Below are 20555 nucleotides of genomic sequence, written 5' to 3' on the forward strand. Positions count from 1 at the left end.
GAGTAACAAATAGCGTTCTGTTTTACTTTACGTTAGGAGATCAAATATTAGGCATGATTTTAATGGCATGAACATTTAAAGTTACAGTTTACTGTTTAGAGGCATTCCATTGAAGAATAAGAAAAGGAATGTTTGTCGTCTTTTTTTTTTTTTTTTTTTTTTTTAAAGATTTTATTTATTTATGTGACAGAGAGACAGCCAGCGAGAGAGGGAACACAGCAGGGGGAGTGGGAGAGGAAGAAGCAGGCTCACAGCGGAAGAGCCTGATGTGGGACTCGATCCCGGATCGCCAGGATCACGCCCTGAGCCGAAGGCAGACGCTTTAACGACTGCGCCACCCAGGCGCCCCGGAATGTTTGTCGTCTTAAAGATTATATTAGGGATTCCTATTTTTAAAAAGAATAACAAATGGAAAATAAGGGAAGCACTACTGTTTTCAAATGGCATATAGTTGGTAATATGAAAAATAAAAATCTGTAGTTACATAAGAATTCTCTTCTAAAGAGAAGTGTGGAAGATGATGTACCTAGTTAATGTAACATGTGAGCTTCATCATGAGAACAGTAAGGACGGGTAAGGGTTTGCTATTCTATTATCTGATTTAGGGCCTGGTTTTGTGTTTGTTGAAAACAGCTTGGAGCTAAACATACAGGCCAAAGTGAAAAAGGAAAGCTGTCTTCCCAGCTTCTTCAGGGGTATTTTTTTCTTAGGTTGATCATTCCTAGCATCAATCCCAAAATTGTATGCAGGGGTCCCATGCTCTGGAGGTTTTAAACTGAAACTCTTAAGTCATTACTCCTGGTGCATTTGTATCAAGTAAGAGGAGGGAAATAGGGTGGAAATTTGGTCACTGAAGGAATGTGATTCGGTGGCAGCAGTAGGTCAAAGGTATTCTGAGGTTGAGGATGATTATAATTTCCAGAACACGAAGCCTCTTAAGAGTCTGTATTTGAGTCCTTTGCCAAGGCTCAGTCAGGCTACCAGCTGCCTAACAGAGGGAACCAGATCCTCTGTCCTTACCACTTGCATGAGGTTGATCCCAACATTTTCTTCCGTTCTTCAGTTTATCTTACATCAATAAAAATTCTGCTGGTTCCGCCATAGAAAAACCAGAAGACATTATAAATGAATCAGACCTGGAGAAAGGAGGGCTTTCTAAGCCTTAGAAAAGACTGTTACATTAAAAACTTTAATCAAAAACTTTGTTTTTTAATCAAAGACTATTTGATTACATTAAAAACTTTTGAATTCTGTAGGTCAAATAAAAATCAGCCAAAATTGTAAGGCAAAAGAGATCATGCAATTTCTAAGACCTCAATTGACTTGAACAGTTAATTTGTAAAAATAAACATGTAGAAAACTGTTCCATATCACTAGCAGTTAAACAAATGCAAAATAAGTTGATGGCATATACCATTATAGATAGTTATTTGTTTATTAAATTAGCATACTTTGTTATTTGCTAAATTAGCAAAGTGCCTCCCCCACCTCAACCCCATCCTATGATCTGATATGACAGGGTTCTCTATAAAAAGGGACAGTCTCATTGTTAATAAAGTACATTTCTTTTAGAAAGCAGTTTTTTTAAAACACTGTTTCATAGTAATCATACCCTTCCTGGCCAATAATTGAACTTCTGATAGTCTCTCCTAAAGTAATAATGTTAAATATGGACAAAAGGTATTGATTATAGCACATTTCTCTAAGGGGGCAAACATAAACTCTGGTATATGCACTCAAATATTATGGAACTATTAAATAATGTTTAATCCTGAATTATAATTAGTTCTGGGTATAATTTAAAGATTATTATTAAAGTAAACAAAATGCTAATGTGCTTGTAATTTTATGATTTAAAAAGTTTAAAGAACAACAACCAGTGGCGTTGTGGATGATATGTGGGAAGGGGCTGGAAAGTAGGGAGACCAATTAAGAGGTTATGTTAATATTCTGTGTGATAGATGAAGTTCTGCTTGGTGGTAATGAGAATGGAACAGAGAAAAATTTATGAAACATGTCAGATTTTTTTTTTTAAGAACTTAGTGATTCACCAAAGGTCAAGGGTATCTAAATGTTTCTATTTAAGTGATTGGACATACAGTGATAGTAAGGTGGCAGCAATTTGTAGGCAGATCAGTTCTGAATGAGGGGAGAGTGTAGTTTTAGAATTTGGGGCTTGAGATACCTTAAAGGTACAAGGTTAAGTTGTAATTAGGGGCCCTCTGCTTATAAGTGAAAGTGGGGGATTTGGAGCCGTGGTAGTACCTAAATGGGTTAGAAGGAGATCCAGTTTAGTGGAAATTAAACACACACAGATACACACACACACACACACACACACACACACACACACACACGAGAGAGAGGAGACAAGAGACACGACAGGGGCAAAAAAAAAAAAAATGGAGATATTAGCACCCACATCTTCATTACACCAACACCAACCTCTGATTAAAATCAAAGCTTTTCAAAGCTGAGTGGTTTACTTATCATTAATCAATATTTAAAGCATTTAAATGATGAAGAGTACAGGATGATTAATTGAATAAAATAATGTTATTGCTGTTTAACTTGGCAGTGACTGCAAAGCTTTCTCAGAATTGTATCATATCAGAAACGTAAAGGGAGTATGTTAAGCGGAGTGGGTTTTTTTACCAAATGATTTATTAAGCTTTTATTACGAAGTTCAGATTAACCTAATTAACCAAATTAACCTAACTTCAACTTTGTCATTTTACCCTACCCTCCTTTCTTATTTGATAGCTTTATTCTACCACTTAAGCCATTTTCGTTTGGGTATTAAATTTATTCATGGTGCCTTGCTTTCTGAGGTTACACATCACTGAATGCATGTGCAAGTAGCTCAGTGCTTTGCAGACAGTAGGTATTTGAGATTTTGAATTGAATTGAACAACTCTGCCCTTAAAAATAGGATCTGTAAGACTTTGGCTGTGGGTGAAATCTCATTACTGCCACTGATTCCCCCGCTTTCCCTGGTGATACATTCAGCTTCCACAGACCGAGCAAATTCTACGTAAATACTGTTGGGCTTCACAACACAGCAGGTCAAAAACCTTGTTTTAATATCTAAATCATTTAATCATAAATCATTTAACCTATCAAATCTATTTTTGTTTCACTGGTTGTTTAAATGGAGCTGTTCTTCCAAACAAGTAATGAAGAAGTTGTTTATTAGTTCCTAGTATTTTAGTGCTTTTATTGATAAATTTAGGAAAATGGGAATGTAAATACAGATGTCTTGTTTGGAGCTCTGGAGAAACAACAATGGAGCAATATATTAGATTTTTTTTTCTTTTGCCACTCTTAAAAAATTAAAACCTAAAATATTTTCAAAACCCAATCCATTTTCCAAAAAACATTAGGCATGCTCAAGGAGAGTTGGCATTAGTGGTTAATGTTGTTGTTTTTTAAGCGGTTAATGTTATTTTAGTGTGTTTTTTCAGTATTTCACGATTTAAAAAGTGGAGATATTTAATCTTTTTAAAATTTTTACCTTGTGCAAAACAGCATAACAGGTCAGTTGTTTTTCTCAACCATGATATTCCAGGCTATGTTTATCAAATAGACTCAGAAGTCCCTACTCTTCTAGTTTGTTAGGTAAAAACAAAAGAATGCTACTTTTTCTTTTTACCTTCAGTGGTCCCTGGAGCTGCACTTTGGCTCAGCGTTGCCAGGCACCTGCCATTTGCATCTTCCTCTGTTAATTGTGTGGCAGGTTCATACTGCAGGATTGCATCCAAATCATGGAAGAACTTCATAGTTTTAGAGCTGTCTCCAGAGTTATGGGCATATTTAACTGTTCTGTATTCATATTTGAGATTTTTGTACTTTGCCCGGCACTGTTTCCAATCTCTGTATACTCCTAGTGCTTGCAGCCTTTTAGCAATATAAATAAATATTCCTTTATTTCTCAGGGTTCCATAAAGTTGTTTTCGTATATTTTTTTCTGCCCAGACACTTAGCAAAGCTTTAACCTCTTCTTCAGTCCAGTGCTTTCCTGCTCCACTCTCCATGTTGAAAGTGACCTGGAAATGATTCACTATTTCTAGCCAAGGTTTTGTTTCCTAGGAAACCAGACGGCTGGTTGTCAATAAGCTCCAAAGAGCTGAAAAGATCTAGTTTAACTGGTTCAAGCTGCCTGAGGGGAGTAACTTGAGAAACTGCCAAATAAGCAGGCTTTGTGATTAAAGAAGCCTGGACCCAAATGATTTCTAACGTTTTTCTTTTCAACCTTAAGGGGAAATTACCCTTGAGATGAAAGGAAAACCATTTTTAAAAAATTTCTTTTCTTACATAATTTATTCTGGTTTACTAAATGATTGTTGATATTTTTAAAAAAATTATTTTAGAGGTGGTTGGCAGAGGTTCTTTCTGCCCCAAGATTTATGGCTAACGTTACTTTTTCCCCTCTGATATGAGTCATTTAGTCTTCTAGCATAGGTTAACATTAAAGACCACATCATTTCACTAAAGAAATCCTGTGTCACAAATGATCTAGTCTTAAAAGGTGTGTAGTATTATGCATGTCTATTTAATGTATTGATAATTTAGTAAAATTTCAGTTTTAAGTTTTTTAGATTTTTACTTTGTGGGTGTGCTTAATGTAGTTTTTCTTGTTATTAAAATGCCTAAACAACTACAGTATGTAATTTAGAAAAAGATCCATTTTACCAAATAAGTCAATATATTAATTATTAATGTATACATACATATATTAGAGATTTACTTTTTATTTCTACCCTGATATATATTCTTTGGAACAAAAATTTGTTAATAAACGTCTAGTATTTATAGCACTTGTTCAGAACTATTAAAAATTGTGGATCATTTAGAACCTTTATTTTGTCCTGTGATACTGCACAGTAGTACAGATCCTCTGAAGTCTCATTGTGGGTTATCTGGCCTAGCTTTCGGCTTTCTTCTCTATCGCGTCACCTAAAAATAGTAACACAGGAAATGAAATACAAAGTGCCCGATGAGCTTAGGATTTTTAGAAGCAGCATTTATTATTTTTTTTGTGATAACTAAAGTGATAGATGCTTTACTTGTTGGGGAAAAAGTGAAAAGTGCAGAAAAGCAAAGCAAAAACCTCAAAAATAAATGAATCTTGTTCATTATTCTAGGACCCACCACTAGGCATTTTACCTGCTAACTTATTTGGAGATTTCCATTTATGTGTACATACTCAACTTTACTTAGAGGTCACAGAGTACAGAGGTTAGAAGCACAAGCTCTCTGGTCAGACTGTGTTCTCATCCTCGTTGTGCCACCTCTCTCTGTGTAATATCGGGCAAGTTACTTAACTTCCGTTTCTTTGGTGTCCTTACCTGTAAAATGGGAATGATAACCATAGTATCTATTTCAAAGGATTGTTGTGAGAGCCTGATAAATTAGATCATTCATTTAAATTCTTAGGACAGTGCCTGGCATGTTAGTTACAACTCAGACAATATCATCTGCTGCTTGCTAGTCACACCATCATGAGTAGAAATGGCACTAGCATGTGACGTGTTGTCAGTTCCTGGATGCTCTTGAGAAAAATATGCTTTATAAAGAGGCTTATATCAGTGAGGTAAATTTATATTTAACAGTTGATACTTTTTATATTCACAGGGGTCAGGAGAGTGCTGGTATTGTGACCAGCGATGGGAATTCAGTACCAACATTCAAAACACACAAGGTATATTTGAACATAATGAAATGTTGATAATACAGATAACAACAGCCAGGTGATAACTAGTATGTTGGTGGGGGAAGGAAATCTGAACAAATAATTTGCATATAGAAGTCATACTCTGGAGCAGCCGTTTCTATTTGTCAAATGAGGGTGCATTTCTTTCTGCGTGGTAGTTTGCTAGACTGACTCATTGCAACAGGTCATTTACATAAATGTTTTAACATGCTTTGAATTTTTAAAATGCATTGATTTAGTTTATTATATTTGACAAATTTTATTGTTTGGTACATTTGTTCCTCAATGTTTTAATGAAAAGTATCTCATAAAACACACACTTCAACATTGTGAATGTATTAAATGCCATTGAATTGTTCACCTTAGATGGTTAATTTTATGTTATGTGAGCTTCACCTCAAATTTTTTTCTAAAAAGATGTTTTATGGCTCTTACAATTAGATTAGTCCTTATTTAAGATTAGAATTTGAAGCACAGAGGAATTAAGTGAAGTGCATTGTCTAATTTGGGATTGCCTGAGCAGAAACTTATAAAAGCCTTTACTGACTAGGGCCACAAGTCTTGTTTTTTTTTCTAAAATGAGCTTTTACTTTGACTTTGCAAGGGAATGGGCCTTGTAAATCATGTCTTTACTCAAGACAATTTGAAGAAATTATATATTTCAAACCTTGGAATTGGACACACAAGATACGCCACTACAGGAAACTGTGAATTAGAAAATTGTCAGCCCTTTGTTGTTGAAACACTTCATGGGAAAATAGCTGTGGCACATAATGGCGAATTGGTAAATGCTGCTCAATTAAGGAAAAAGGTAAGTGTTTTTTAATGCTTTTTTTCATGATTAGGATAAATGAATGAAATGAAGTTATTGGGGATCTTGGTGCAGGATATTTTGTAATTTTGCCACCTGTTACCTAACTGCAAAGGACAACTGTATTAGAATTACTTGGAGTACTTGTTATACTTGTAGATTCTAAGATATCACCCCAGAGTCTGGGGTGGGACAGTGGTCAGTCTGCATTTTAATATGCTTCTAAGGTGATTCTGATGTACTGCTTTAGGGTCGAGATTTGGAAAAGTTAATATATGGTTGTTGTTAGAAACAGAGAAATTAGTGTTTATGGACTCTTCCTATCCCTTTAGCTTTGTCCTTATATTCAAAGCATAAGAAGAGAATGGAATATAAACTTGAAGATAACAAATATAAGAAAAAGTGATTTGGAAACAATTACAGGAAACCACTTGGAGAAAGGACAAAGAGTTTACTTACGTTCTTTTTTGTTCATAGCATGTTATTTGGAGCATTCTGTGTTAATTTGTGCCTATACCTTTATTCATCATCCTTTCATCTTCCTTTTTTAAAATTACTTGGTATATTTATATTCCTGATAGCTTAATTATCTGTTCTTATCATTCATTTGATACCAAGTCTCTTCTATCCATTGGATTCTAATAATCTTGATCTGGTCACGTTACAAATAAAAACCTCAGGTGGTATTCATTAATAGGATGATTCTACACACAGAGTTCTCTCCTTAGCATTCTAGAACCAGGCATTTTACATGGGATAAGTAGTGACAGAAGTCAAATGATGGTGAATTTTGGTGGGAGGAAAATACCTAGAACCATGCTTCCATACCATTCATTGTCCTTTTATTTTCAATTCTAGCTTTAGTTATTTCCAGAGCTTTCTTCTGCCCTCTTCTTAGGCTCTAATATTATAATGATAATAAAATGTTTTTCTACCCCCAAGTGAAAAAATAATTTTTTAATTCATACAATAAAAAAAGTATAAATATGAAGTAAAAATTACTTTTAAAAAGCTCACCACTTAGAGATAACCACCAAAAGTTCAGTTCTGAGCAATACCTAGTTCATTCTTTGTAGACATATCGCCTTACCCAGATGATGGATTTCACTTCTACACATTTAACTGCCTACTGAAAATGTTGTATAGTATGAGTTTAAACTTAGCCTGTACATGTTGATGGTGGTGTTCTTATCGTGGTCAGCCTTGCTCAGATCATAATCAGCATGAGAGCACTCAACCAATTTTTATTACATCATCTACATTTAATTGTTCAATATGGTTAATTCCTTTCTTCTACTCTGGCAGCGATAATCAGTGAGGGTGGATAGCCATCAGCACTACCACCAGCAAACCTGGCTTGAGAGGCCCCACTATAGTGTGCCACTCTTAAGGGAATGTGTCCTGTTGGTCAGGATTGTCAGGGGCTGAAAATGTTAGAATCACAGTTCCAAATTCTTGTGCCTTCTCTACTCTCCCCCACCTTTATTGCAGGTCTGCATTCTTTCAAACTTAGTTTTCAAAAGCTATTCTTTATGCTTCCTAGAACTCCTGTTTTTCTTCTTGCTTCAAAACCTACAGAGACTTCCCATTGCCTCCAGCAGTGCTTCTCCATTACTATATACATGTCGTTAGTAGAATACAGGATTGTCATAAGTGAAAAGTGACACAATGCCTGATTTCTTTGTGTAATGATGGGCCGTTGGGTGAAGAAGGGTCAGGTGGAGCTTTCCCTTTAATGATTACACTTTTCTCTATTCTAAATAGCTTCTGCGGCACGGTATTGGTTTGTCAACAAGTTCTGATAGCGAAATGATTACCCAGTTACTGGCGTATACACCTCCTCAGGAACAAGATGGCACCCCAGATTGGGTAGCAAGGTAATTGTAAAACTAGGCTAAGCTCGTAGCTCGGTAATGAGAGCTCTGCCTTGCATGTGTTTATAACTGAAATTATTCATTCAATTATTTAATTAATTCCAGGATTAAAAACTTAATGAAGGAAGCACCCACAGCATACTCCCTGCTTATAATGCACAGAGATGTTATTTATGCAGTACGAGATCCTTATGGAAATCGTCCTCTATGCATTGGACGTCTTATGCCTGTATCTGATATAAATGATAAAGGTAATGCACTTCAGAAGAAATATAATTTCATAGTGTTTTTCCAAGTCATTGTCCCACTGTTGGCACACCCTCAAATCTTTAGGCATAAGAAACTTATGAACGAGAAGGAACTAGGTAAAAAGAAAAAAAATGATGGTTTTTAAAGTACATTTCCTTGAGTATTTCTGAGGATGAGCCATTTTCAAAGAATTTAATGGACATTCCTGTTTCGTCATGTCTGAATTGCCTTTTCCCAGCTTTTTCATTCGATTGTAGTATGATTTCTGTGATTTTCTTTTTGACTTATTAGATATCTATTTGAGACATTGAAATCAGTTTTTGAAAGAATTTTGGTATCATTAGTTTTATCTTTGGCTCAAGTTGAATGAAGATCGATGTGTTTTGTTTTGTTTTGTTTTGTTTCAGATTTTTATTTAAGTTCTAGTTAAATTCATGTGCTCTTAAAGTTGTAGAAATGGGGGAAACGTTATAGAAATGGATATTTTTAAATTTCTCTATTTGGTGTTTAACTGTTCTCTTGAAGTAGGTAGCTTCTTGTAAAATTTCTTGAATCCATTAACTAAATTGCGTTGTGATTCATAGAGAAAAAATCTTCAGAAACAGAAGGATGGGTGGTGTCTTCAGAATCTTGCAGCTTTTTATCAATTGGTGCAAGGTAAGTTTTGTTTCACTCAGCATATTCACTTTTTCCACATCAATAAAAAATCATTTTTCACATGAAAGTTTTCTTTCTGATGTCTGCATGAAGACATATCTATAAATGCAATTTCTTTTGTATGTTGTACTTAGCAGCTGCTCTGACTTTAATGTTCCTGTAATACCTTCTTATTCTGAAACTGACATCTTGTTTTCACAATACCACGAGACCTAGTTTTAGAAAGGAAGAATCAAGAATCTCCTCAACAAGGAACAGTTACGATAAAAAAAATTTAAGCCAGGGGCGCCTGGGTGGCTCAGTCGTTAGGCATCTGCCTTCGGCTCAGGGCGTGATCCCGGCGTTCTGGGATCGAGCCCCGCATCAGGCTCCTCTCTTGAGAGCCTGCTTCTTCCTCTCCCACTCCCCCTGCTTGTGTTCCCTCTCTTGCTGGCTGTCTCTCTCTCTCTCTGTCAAATAAATAAATAAAATCTTTAAAAAAAATTTTTTTTTAATCCAGAATAAAAATGTTCCCTTTAGCCTCTATTCTTCCAAAACTCAATAAAACTTAGGTCTTTTATTTTTTTAAATCCAAATTAGAATTTAGGGGTAATAGATACACATACTAGATTGACTGCTGGAGGAATGTTACTTTTTAATTTTTTTTTAAAGATTTTATTTATTTATTTGACAGAGAGGGACAGCCAGCAAGAGAGGGAACACAAGCAGGGGGGTGGGAGAGGAAGAACCAGGCTTCATGGCAGAGGAGCCTGATGTGGGGCTCGATCCCAGAACGCTGGGATCACGCCCTGAGCCAAAGGCAGACGCTTAACGACTGAGCCACCCAGGCGCCCCTACTTTTTAATTTTTTAAGCCATCTCTTAAATTCAACCATGTTTCCTTTTTAAGGGAAGGGACTTTGTGTGTACTTTACAGTTAGATGTTATTATAGTCTTAAGGACTGGTTTATTTAAAGTCTTCTTTCTTTAACATTGTTTCCCAAGATATTACCGTGAAGTCTTGCCTGGAGAAATCGTGGAAATAACCAAACGTAGTGTCCAGACGCTTGATATTATACCAAGGTCTGAAGGAAACCCGATGGCTTTTTGTATCTTTGAGTATGTTTATTTTGCAAGACCAGATAGTATATTTGAAGGTAAATAAAATATCTTTAACTTTTTATATAAGTGTCATATTTTTCTCATTGAAACATGGCAGTTCTTGGTTCGAAGGCTTACCTGGCTCTTTGGAGGCACATTGCTTACATGTTATGGATATGGGGCTGACCCTACAAGTCATATGATCACTATTTTTCCCTTTCATTTGACTCAATGATTTTTGTTTTCCTTTTTAGGAGTAAGGATTATGATGTTCAGATGTGTATTAAGGCCAGTTTTTTTTGAATAGTGAATTCTCCAATTTATGTATTTCCATTTTAGTTGTATATATTTTACTTTACTTTTTATACTCCATGTATAGCGTTCTAACAAGCTAATTTTCTTAGAATAATAATATCATGTTAAGTAAAAATAATCCATTTCCTTTTCCAAACATTCCAGACCAAATGGTTTACACAGTAAGATACCGTTGTGGTCAGCAGCTGGCCATCGAAGCACCTGTGGATGCAGATTTGGTTAGCACTGTTCCGGAATCTGCGACACCTGCTGCTCTGGGTTACGCAGGAAAGGTATCTTCTCTGGACATGCAGTGAAATGCTCCTGTAGCACTGAAATGAGAAATCCTTGTATATAAAGAGGAAACTTACCGATATATTGTAAGGAAAAAGAAAATGTTGTGTCCTTTCCAAGAGTTATTTTCCAGCCTTTTGATTCAATGGCACTATTTTAGTGGCGCCCACCCAGAGATGAGCAAAATGATTCTCTTCATTTAAAAAGATAACATCATGAACATATATAGAATTTAGTGGTAATATTTACTTATTATTAAATCCTATTTCTTGAAGTACCCTGGTATATTTGTTCTCTGTTTAGTATGCGTGATAATAAAGCCATTCATGTTCATTTTGTGTAATGTTCTTTAATTTATTTATTTATAATATTTTAAGTAGGCAGAGCCCATTACAGGGCTTGAAGTCATGACCCTGAGATCAAGACCTGAGCTGAGATCAAGGGCTGGTCGCTTAACTGACTGAGCCACCCACGCACCCCTTTTTTCTTAAACTTTAAAAATTTTATTTTATGTAAGGTTTTAGTACTATGCTTAATTTCATTTTTCATAACCAGGTAGATTATATAACTGTAGTGAACCTGGGTTGTCCTGCTCAACATTCACTACATTGAAAAGTTTGCTTTAATTGCTGTGAATTTTTCTGACCGGGATTTATTCTTTGTCATGTCTTCACACACTTAGTGTTCCCTTCCAAGACAGAGGAATATTTGTTTAAAAGCATTATAACTCCTGGCAAAATGAATTGATTTTTCTACTGGGTATATTACTTTGAATGATTTTTCTTTTTGCCTTTTTTCCCTACAGTTTAAATAGTGAAGGAAAATTGTAATCTGTTAATGGAGAGTTCAGAAGAGCAGTTGAATGTTTGCATACATACTATCATGGAAGCATGACCTAGAGAAAATAGGAACCTAGAGTTCTCTATTTATTGCAGCTCATTGTCCTTTTGTTTCTTGTCTATCAGTGTGGGCTTCCATATGTGGAAGTGCTGTGTAAAAACCGGTATGTAGGAAGAACCTTCATTCAACCAAACATGAGGTTAAGACAACTTGGTGTTGCAAAAAAATTTGGAGTATTGTCAGACAACTTTAAGGGCAAAAGAATTGTTCTTGTAGATGATTCCATCGTAAGAGGCAATACCATCTCACCCATAATCAAATTGCTCAAAGAATCTGGAGCAAAAGAGGTAAGTAATATTAAAACATATCCTAAGGTCCTGATAATTAACAATATGATACTGGCATAAAGACTGCAATTTAGTACAGTGAATGAAAATGGATAGTTCAATATAATAAATTGTCATTTTTCAAATAAGTTGGTTTAGTGATAACTATGCAGCAACTTGGAAAACATGTATGTAATTTTAAAAAGTAAAGCCACAAAATAGAGTGCTTTTTAAATTTTTAGAGTATTTCTCTTTTTGAAGATGCAGAACAAATCCTGTTGCAATAAATTTGCCAGATTGGGTTATATTTTTAAATCTCAGAGCTTATTCTAACTCTGAATATCTCAGTAATTCAAATTACAGAAGTGATTTTTTAAAAATAAATAAAATTACAGAAGTGGGATGTCATTTACAACTAATAGTTGAATGGATTCAAAAATAAAATCTCTTGTAGGAGAAAGTGGCATGGAAAGCAGTGTCAGTCTTTCTACAAAGCTTTAAAGATAATTGTGATTATGAGGGATGCGTGGGTGGCGCAGTCAGTTCAGAGTCTGACTCTTGGTTTTCACTCTGGTCATGATCCCGGGGTCATGAGATCAAGCCTGGCGTTGGGCTCCGCGCTCAGCATAGACTCTGGGATTCTCTCCCTCTCCTTCTGCCCCTTCTGCTCTTCCCGCTCATGGGTCCGTGCTTTCTCTCTCTCTAAAAAGTAAATATTAAAAAAAAAAAATGATTGCGATTATGAGTTTCCAACTTTTTAATGGCTGTTATTACGATTATGATAATCTCTTCAGAATTTTTATTTAAGACAGCAAGAGAGAGAGCTTGTAAGTGCATGAGGAGTGTAGGGGCAGAGGGAGAAGGAGAGAGAGAATCTCAAGCAGGCTCCATGCTGATCATGGAGCCCAAATTGGGGCTCTGTCTCATGACCCTGAGATCATGACCTGACCCAAAATCAAGAGTTGGACTCCTAACTGACTGAGCCACCCAGGCGCCCCTTGCACAATTATTCTTAAAATGAATGTCAAAATAATGTGTGAAAATGATTTCTTTCCAAGGTACACATTAGAGTAGCTTCACCACCAATTAGGTATCCATGCTTTATGGGAATAAACATACCAACAAAAGAAGAGCTTATTGCCAATAAACCTGAATTTGAACATCTTGCAAAATATCTGGGTAGGTATTAAAATTTCTATAAACTTTATTTATTGAAACAGAGAAAATCCAAAGCTTGTCAGTCTTTACACTTGTAAAAAAAAGCAATGTCCAGCGTTTGTTAAAAATACATGTTATATGGCATGGTGAGCAGATATTGAACACTATTCTGAATAATGAGAGTGCCTGGTGTATATAGACACCATGGTAAGTACTATATTGGAGACCTAGGCCAAAGTGAGATCAGGTGAAAAGGAAGAAAGTCTTTCCAGGTAGAGGGAACTGCACGCATAATAGTTAAAGCCTTCCGAAGATCAGATTCCCAAGAAAAACAAAAACAATTTTACCACAGATTGTAATAGAATAATTTGGATGTGGGTACAGATAGAAAAGTGAAAAGCTACTGTAGGGTTATCTTCAATAAAGAAGTCAGCAGACTTGGAGATCTAGGTTATCCTGGATAAAACATTTGTTTTTCAAATTGGGCGAGATAAACTATTTAAATATTACACAGATGTTTAGCCAGTGTACCTTGGTACCTCCACACTGCTTGATTACGTTTGGTGTTTCTTTTGACTTGTCTGTGCCTTACCAGTTAAATATTTTGAATATCACCCAATTGATACCTTATTTTGAACATTTACTCTTTGCCAGGAACATATCTATATTATTGTAATAATATCGGAGCTACTCTACAGTTAGGCCATGTTTCCCTTATCTTGTAGATGAAAAAATAGTCTTAGGAAAAGTAAGCAACCTTGTGCTTAAATTTGAACCCAGATTTTCCTGACTTCAAAGTCTATTTTTGTAATCAAGAACATTACTCCTGAAGCTTTCTGAATCCATTCTGTATTTGAAGCCTCCACTGTTATTTTAAATTATATTCTCCCTTAAATTCCAATTACATATTTTAAAAAATAATAAAGGCCCAGAGTTTTATTGCTTACTCCTTCCCTCCCCCTCCCCCTCTTAAAGAAGCTAAAGGAGGAACTTTTATCCGGGCTTGAGTTTTTCTGTTTGTAACTGTTGTCTTTTGAGTCAGGTCGTCCTTTCCAAAGGAAGTGTAATGACCTTTTCCTTTTTCTCTCTTTCCCCCTGTAGGAGCAAACAGTGTCGTATATCTGTCAGTGGGTGGACTGGTTTCATCTGTACAAGAAGGGATAAAGTTGAAAAAACAGAAAGTGGAAAAGCAGGATATTATGATTCAAGAGAATGGGAATGGTCTGGAAAGCTTTGAAAAGAATGGTCATTGTACAGCTTGTCTCACTGGAAAATACCCTGTGGAATTGGAATGGTAGCTGGCAGGGACAGATATGATTTTTCAAGATACGAAGTTGGTCAAGAAGTTTTAGTGGTGGTTAACACCCTATCCATTTACTGTTACTCCCTTGAAATGATATAAAATGCCACATGCTTATGTTTACCTTCATAAGTTTTGAGATTTCTGAAAAGAGTACCAAAGTGCTATGCTTTCCTTAATAATCCTAGATAAATATTTTGGTGTTATCTAGGAATTTGGATGATCCTTTCAGTTTTATTTAGTAGTTTAGTACTTTGAGGCTACCAGTTCTGAGATCATCTACATTTAATTTCGCATCAGCAACAATAATGCAAAGAATAGGTAAATTTCTGTTTCAGTGAAGATTGCCAGGCATTATACCTTCCCACAGATTCTTAGAGAATTTTGTGGAATGTTTCTTGAAAGCTATTGAAATTCAGTTGTGGAATATTTTCATAATTGAACCTTGCTAATCGTATACAGTACTACAACATTGGTGTTACTTTTGTTTTTTGTTCTTTTTTTTTAACGCACAAACATTGGCTAGCCTTTTTTACCTGGTCAGAGAAGGTGGGGGTAAGTGGCATTTGCCAGGTCTATGCTTTAAAGAGTTTGCAAGAGGTTAGACTAAGGTGGTGTGATGCGGACAGGACATGAATTAAATATAACATTTTATGCAAACCTTGAATCCATTATATCCCAAAAGCGTCAGGCTCCTGGAGTTCTCAGTGTGGTTTTGACCTTGGCTTCCCTAACAAATCTTAAAACAAGAACAACAAATACATGCCTTTTTGTGCCTCACTTTTCAGCCTGTGCAACGGGATACCTATATTACAAGATTAAATAATTAATAGGAATGTGAAAAAGTGTCCTACTGTTGGTGTTTAGAGCCATCATTTCACTTCAATTTTAAGATAGTGCATGATTATTAGTTTTTGTAATGTCGGCTGTTGTTCTGAAATAGAGATTTCATTATGATGAAGGGAGACATACAATTTAGCAGTACTTTGCCACCTGTCTTTGAGATGTCTTAAAAATGATTCTAAAAACATGTCTGTGGAAGTGTTTTCCTACATTTGACTATAAAGTATGGTTCATACTACTTAGTGCCCTTATAGTATAAGCCCAGCAAGTAACCTAGTACGTTTAAAGTAAAAAATAAATTTTTAGATTCTAACAACCCTTTTATCCTTTTTAATTATATTTTCTTTTAATGAAGTGCTTGATCATTTGCAAACATATACACATATATATGTATAAATATATATACATAGTTGTAATTAAATGATCAAGTAGAAACATTGTAGGGGCCAATTTTGTTTAAGAATCAAGGTGACAACTATTTTGGAATTAGCATGCCCATCTAATTCTGAGCATCACCTTATCACTTTTCTCTATTTTATTGGGATTTAAAAGATACAGTTTTTTTAAAGTATTTTCTCATAACATCTGAGATTTAAATTTTTAAGTTGACCTGCCCCCAACTCCTGTTTATGTAAGATTTTTTTAAAACATAAAGGTGTTTGTTTCTTTGTTATTAAGTTACCTTAATTTGATGTATATAGTGTCCAAATCCATTTAGAAATTTAGTATTTATTAATAACTGAAATCTGTCTTCATTTGGTACATAGTCTCATATGTTATATTATGGCAGGCCAAGATAAAATCTTGACAGCTCTTTAAGCCCATGCACAGCAGGCAGCACCAGGTCACATAACCCTGTGGCAGTGACATAAGCAAATTGGCATTTGAATAAAGCCCTGGGACCATTTGAGTGTATAGCCTCTTGTCTTAAATGTATTCCTCATATCAACATGGAGGAGGCAAGACCTGTGGGTCAGTTTTGAATTGGCCTCACTTACATTTGATTTTTAAAAACAAGAGACTCAGGGAAAGTACTAAACCAAAATCTCTGATTTGACTTTTGTGTTTTCCATAGTTTTTGTCTCCCATTGTTTTTATTTTGTTCTACTGAGATGCTTTTATAAAGGAATATGGTACTGTGAGAGTTTGGTGATTCTACAAATTTCTTAATGTTTCTCCATCATGACCTTTTATTTCCCAAGTTTCTGAAGTCTGAATTAAATTACAGTTTTTTACATATACTCTCAAATGTTTAATTGCTTTAAATTAAAATAAGCAGAGTATTGAAAATCATAAAGAAGATGAAAAATGTGTTTTCACGGGATCTATATTGTTGTGAATTAAACTAAGCCTACTTTTTTGTGACTTCATTGTGATGCGTTGGTGACAAATATATGTAATAAGTATGTTTAAATATGTGTGTGTGTGTTTTTAATAGTGATCTTTAGTTAGTGCATTATGATGAATAGCACGGTAATAGTCACATCCAGGCTCCATTCTTGACACCAGCTAGTCAGATCTTATTTCTCTGATCCAGACATTTCAATAAATAGGCCATTGCTTATGAACAGGAAAAAACTCCTGGCCGAGTAGAAAGGACACATAAAGTCATTTAAAATGTAATACTAAGTAAGCGCTATATAATAGTAAGTTCTGCAGAAATACTAGTGGGAATGTGGAGTGTCACAGAAGAGGTGGCTTAGATTTCCAAAATGTGTGTGTGTGTGTGTTGGGGGAATTTTTTTTAAATCAAATTAAAGTAGGTAAATAAACTGTGATATATCCAGACAATAGAATATTATTCAGTCCTAAAAAGAAATGAGCTATCAGTCCATGGAAAGACATGAAGGGAACCTAAATGCATATTTCCAAGTGAAAGAAGCCAATCTATGAAAGCTACTTACTGTGTGAGTCCAACTACAAGCCATTTTAGAAAAGGTAAAACTGTGGAGATATCAGGGGTTGGTGGGGAGGAAGGGGTGAATAGGAGGGGCACAGAGAATTTTTAGGACAGTGAAACTATTCTGTGTGATACTATAATGGTGGATGCATATATTATATATTTGTTGCATATTTGTTCAAACCCATAGTGTACAACACCAAGAGTAAACCCTAATGTAAATTATAGACTGTGGGTGATAATGATGTGTCCATGTAGGTTTATCAGTTGAAACAAATGTACTGTTCTGGTGGGGGATGTTGATAATGGGGGAGGCTGTGCATGTGTGGGGGCAGGAGGTTTGAAAGAACTCTGTACTTCGGCTCAATTTTGCTGTGAACCTGAAACTGCTCTAAAATACAGTCTATTCTAAAAATAAACATACCAAGTCCCAGCTTTAAACAAAAAATAAAATAATATATGCGTATATGTTATTGCCTCTGAAACTCTTGCCCCACGGCATCACTTCTCATGCCACCTTTTTTTGGATTTCAAATAGAGCCTAATCAATTCCTAAGGAAAATTGCCTTCTTGTTTCTAAAGTCAGAATGAAAATCCAAACCTCTCAGGAAAAGCCACGTGCCCCTTAGACATTTTAGACTAAGCTATAGTATGCAGTGTAAACTCATTTTTTTGTGTGCATAGATTTTCTTCTTATGTAGCTGAGTAGTTGTTAGATGGCAGGAACCAATGCTTTTAACTTTTTTGGAAGTTCTCAGGATCTACCATAATACTGGGCTCCTCGCACTGTGACAAAATGGAAGATGACTGCACACAGGAGGCCCACGAGGGTCCTGTACTCTTCCTCAGCCTTTGAATTCGCTTCATTGAAAATTGTTTGTTAGGCTTCACTATTGACATACTGATGGATATCTCCAATGTGATGATTAATTTTGTGTTAACTTGGCTAGGCTGTGGTGCCCAGTTTGTTCAAACACTAGTCTAGATGTGGTGAAGTTATTTTTTAGATGTGATTAACATTTAAATCAGTAGACTTCTTTTTTAAGATTGATTGACTGATTGATTTTAGAGCGTGACTGGAGGGAGGAGCAGAGGGAGAGGAAGACTCTTGAGCAGACTCCCTGCTGAGCACAGAGCCCCACAGGGGCTCAACGCAAGTGGGGACAGATTCCATGACCCTGAGGTCATGACCTGAGCCAAAATAAGAGTCGGACACTTAACAGACTGAGCCACCCAGGCACCCCATCAGTAGACTTTGAATAAAGCAGATTATTCTCCATAATGTGAGTGGGCCTCATCCAGTCAATTGTAGGTCTTTTTTTTTTTTTTTTTTTTTTTTTTTTAAAGATACTTATTTGTCAGAGCACAACCAGGGGGAGCGGCAGGCAGAGGGAGAAGCAGGCTCCCCCCTGAGCAAGGAGCCCAGTGCGGGACTCAACCCGAGGACCCTGGGATCATGACCTGAGCCGAAGGCAGACGCTTAACCACTGAGCCACCCAGGTGTCCCTCAGTTGTAGGTCTTAAGAATAAAGAGAGATTTTCTGAAGATAGAATTTTCAAAATTGCAACATAGAAACCCTGCCAGAGTTTCCAGCTTGCTGGCCTGCTCTATAGATTTAAAACTTGTCAGCCCTCACAATTGTGTGAGCCAATTTCTTAAAATACATGTGTATCTCTCTCTCTTTCAAACATATACTTTAATATATTTTATGTAGTATGTGTATGTATATATATATATGTTGTTTCTGTTCCTCTGCAGAACTTTAATAAAACAGACTCCCTCTTGCGAACAGTGTGACCTCCCTTTCCCTCCATTCTTTCCTATTCATCTGACAAAACAAGCCTAAATGAACCCAACCACTAATTTTCTCCACCTTCAACTGGGCAGCTGAGCACTGTTAAGAGTAAATCATGTAAAACACCATTATCCCAACTGTGATGCTACAATCACATAACAGGGAGCTGGCCTTGTCTTCAGGGTAGTATGTCATGGTGATTTATGGTAAGAAATATATATATATTTGGTCTTTATCCTCTTTCTAGCACAGATATTCTAAAGTCCTTGAGATTTCCTAAGTGGTAAGAGCAATAAAGGTGTGTTTTTAAAAAAATTCCAATGCAGGCAACATTGCTCTATTAATTTCAGGTGTACAGTATAGTGATTCAGCAGTTCCATATATTACCCAGTGCTCATCAAGGTAAGTGTACTCTTACTCCCCATCACCTATTTCACTCCTCCCCTCACCCACCCACCTCCTCTCTGGTAGCCATTTGCTTGTTCTCTGTGGTTGAGTGGTTTTGGTTCGCCTCTAATAAAGGCGTCAATATTCATAACAAACTCTTTTCAACTACACCTGAGTTTATGTTAATGAGGTGACTTTCTGAAAACACCTAAGAATAAGGGCTAGTTGCCAGGGGAACTAACCATGCTTCCAGCCCCACCTCCTTGATTTTTAGGGAGAGGAGAGGAGCTACAGGTTGAATCAACAAGGAATGGCCAGTGATTTAATCAATCACGCCCTCGTAATTAAGCCTCTATAAAACCCAGAAGGACAGGGCCTGGAGAACTTCCTGGTTGGTGATATGGAGACTCGGGGGTGAGTGGTATGCTTGGAGAGCATGGTAGCTCCATGCTCCCTTTCCACATACCTTCTCTGCTTTTCTTCCAACAGACTGTTCCTGAGTTAACTGCATGATGGAAAACCCACACATTGGAGGTAGGGTCAAGGATACCCAAAATCGTTTTTGAAATCATTTTTTTTTTTTTTTAAATGACATTGACAACTGAGATGAGTGGAGGACAAGGTGAAAAGAATTGAAATTAGAGTGTATCAATAGATGTGCAAAGGATCAGCAAGGTTCTGGGGTAGACATTTGATACTTCCTAGGAATGAATACAGTGGATGGAAGAAGAGTAAAAAGATAGTTGGGGAAAAAGGTGCATAAGACATGAAACTCTTTTTAAGGTACTTAACTATTTAGTGTAAGAAGTCAAACTTAGAAATGATGCAGCTGTTGGCAGTTTCTGTAAAAAGTGTAAGTCACCCTTTGGGAAGGGTCTAGGCTTGTACCCTACTGAAAAGCTAATATGCTAACCTGTTACTGTTTCGTGGTAGACCTGAGATTGCCGGGTCAAAGATATTTATTGTTCCTGGCAAAAGCAGTGGCCAGAATTTCATTTGTCAGTTCCCCATGCATCCCAACTCCCACTGGAGAG

At 36.2% G+C, this 20555-nt stretch overlaps 2 protein-coding genes across 2 annotated transcripts in view; one reads left to right on the plus strand and one right to left on the minus strand.

Annotated features, from left to right (window-relative positions):
- The window catches only part of PAICS (phosphoribosylaminoimidazole carboxylase and phosphoribosylaminoimidazolesuccinocarboxamide synthase), a 42539-nt gene extending 38504 nt beyond the window's left edge, over positions 1-4035 (minus strand). The window contains exon 1 of the mRNA XM_087864120.1: positions 3653-4035. Coding sequence (XP_087720246.1) covers positions 3653-4034 — 382 coding nt within the window. The 5' untranslated portion in view covers position 4035. The remainder of the gene's footprint in view (positions 1-3652) is intronic.
- The window catches only part of PPAT (phosphoribosyl pyrophosphate amidotransferase), a 35755-nt gene extending 17080 nt beyond the window's left edge, over positions 1-18675 (plus strand). Inside the window, exons 2-11 of the mRNA XM_045815879.2 lie at positions 5635-5701; positions 6318-6524; positions 8289-8401; positions 8504-8649; positions 9232-9304; positions 10288-10439; positions 10843-10970; positions 11937-12158; positions 13196-13316; positions 14397-18675. Coding sequence (XP_045671835.1) covers positions 5635-5701; positions 6318-6524; positions 8289-8401; positions 8504-8649; positions 9232-9304; positions 10288-10439; positions 10843-10970; positions 11937-12158; positions 13196-13316; positions 14397-14593 — 1426 coding nt within the window. The 3' untranslated portion in view covers positions 14594-18675. The remainder of the gene's footprint in view (positions 1-5634; positions 5702-6317; positions 6525-8288; positions 8402-8503; positions 8650-9231; positions 9305-10287; positions 10440-10842; positions 10971-11936; positions 12159-13195; positions 13317-14396) is intronic.
- The last annotated feature ends 1880 nt before the right edge of the window (positions 18676-20555 follow it).

The sequence above is a fragment of the Ursus americanus genome, chromosome 8 (assembly GCF_024610735.1).
Source record: "Ursus americanus isolate L20-20 chromosome 8, mUrsAme1.1.p, whole genome shotgun sequence".
NCBI lineage: Eukaryota > Metazoa > Chordata > Mammalia > Carnivora > Ursidae > Ursus > Ursus americanus.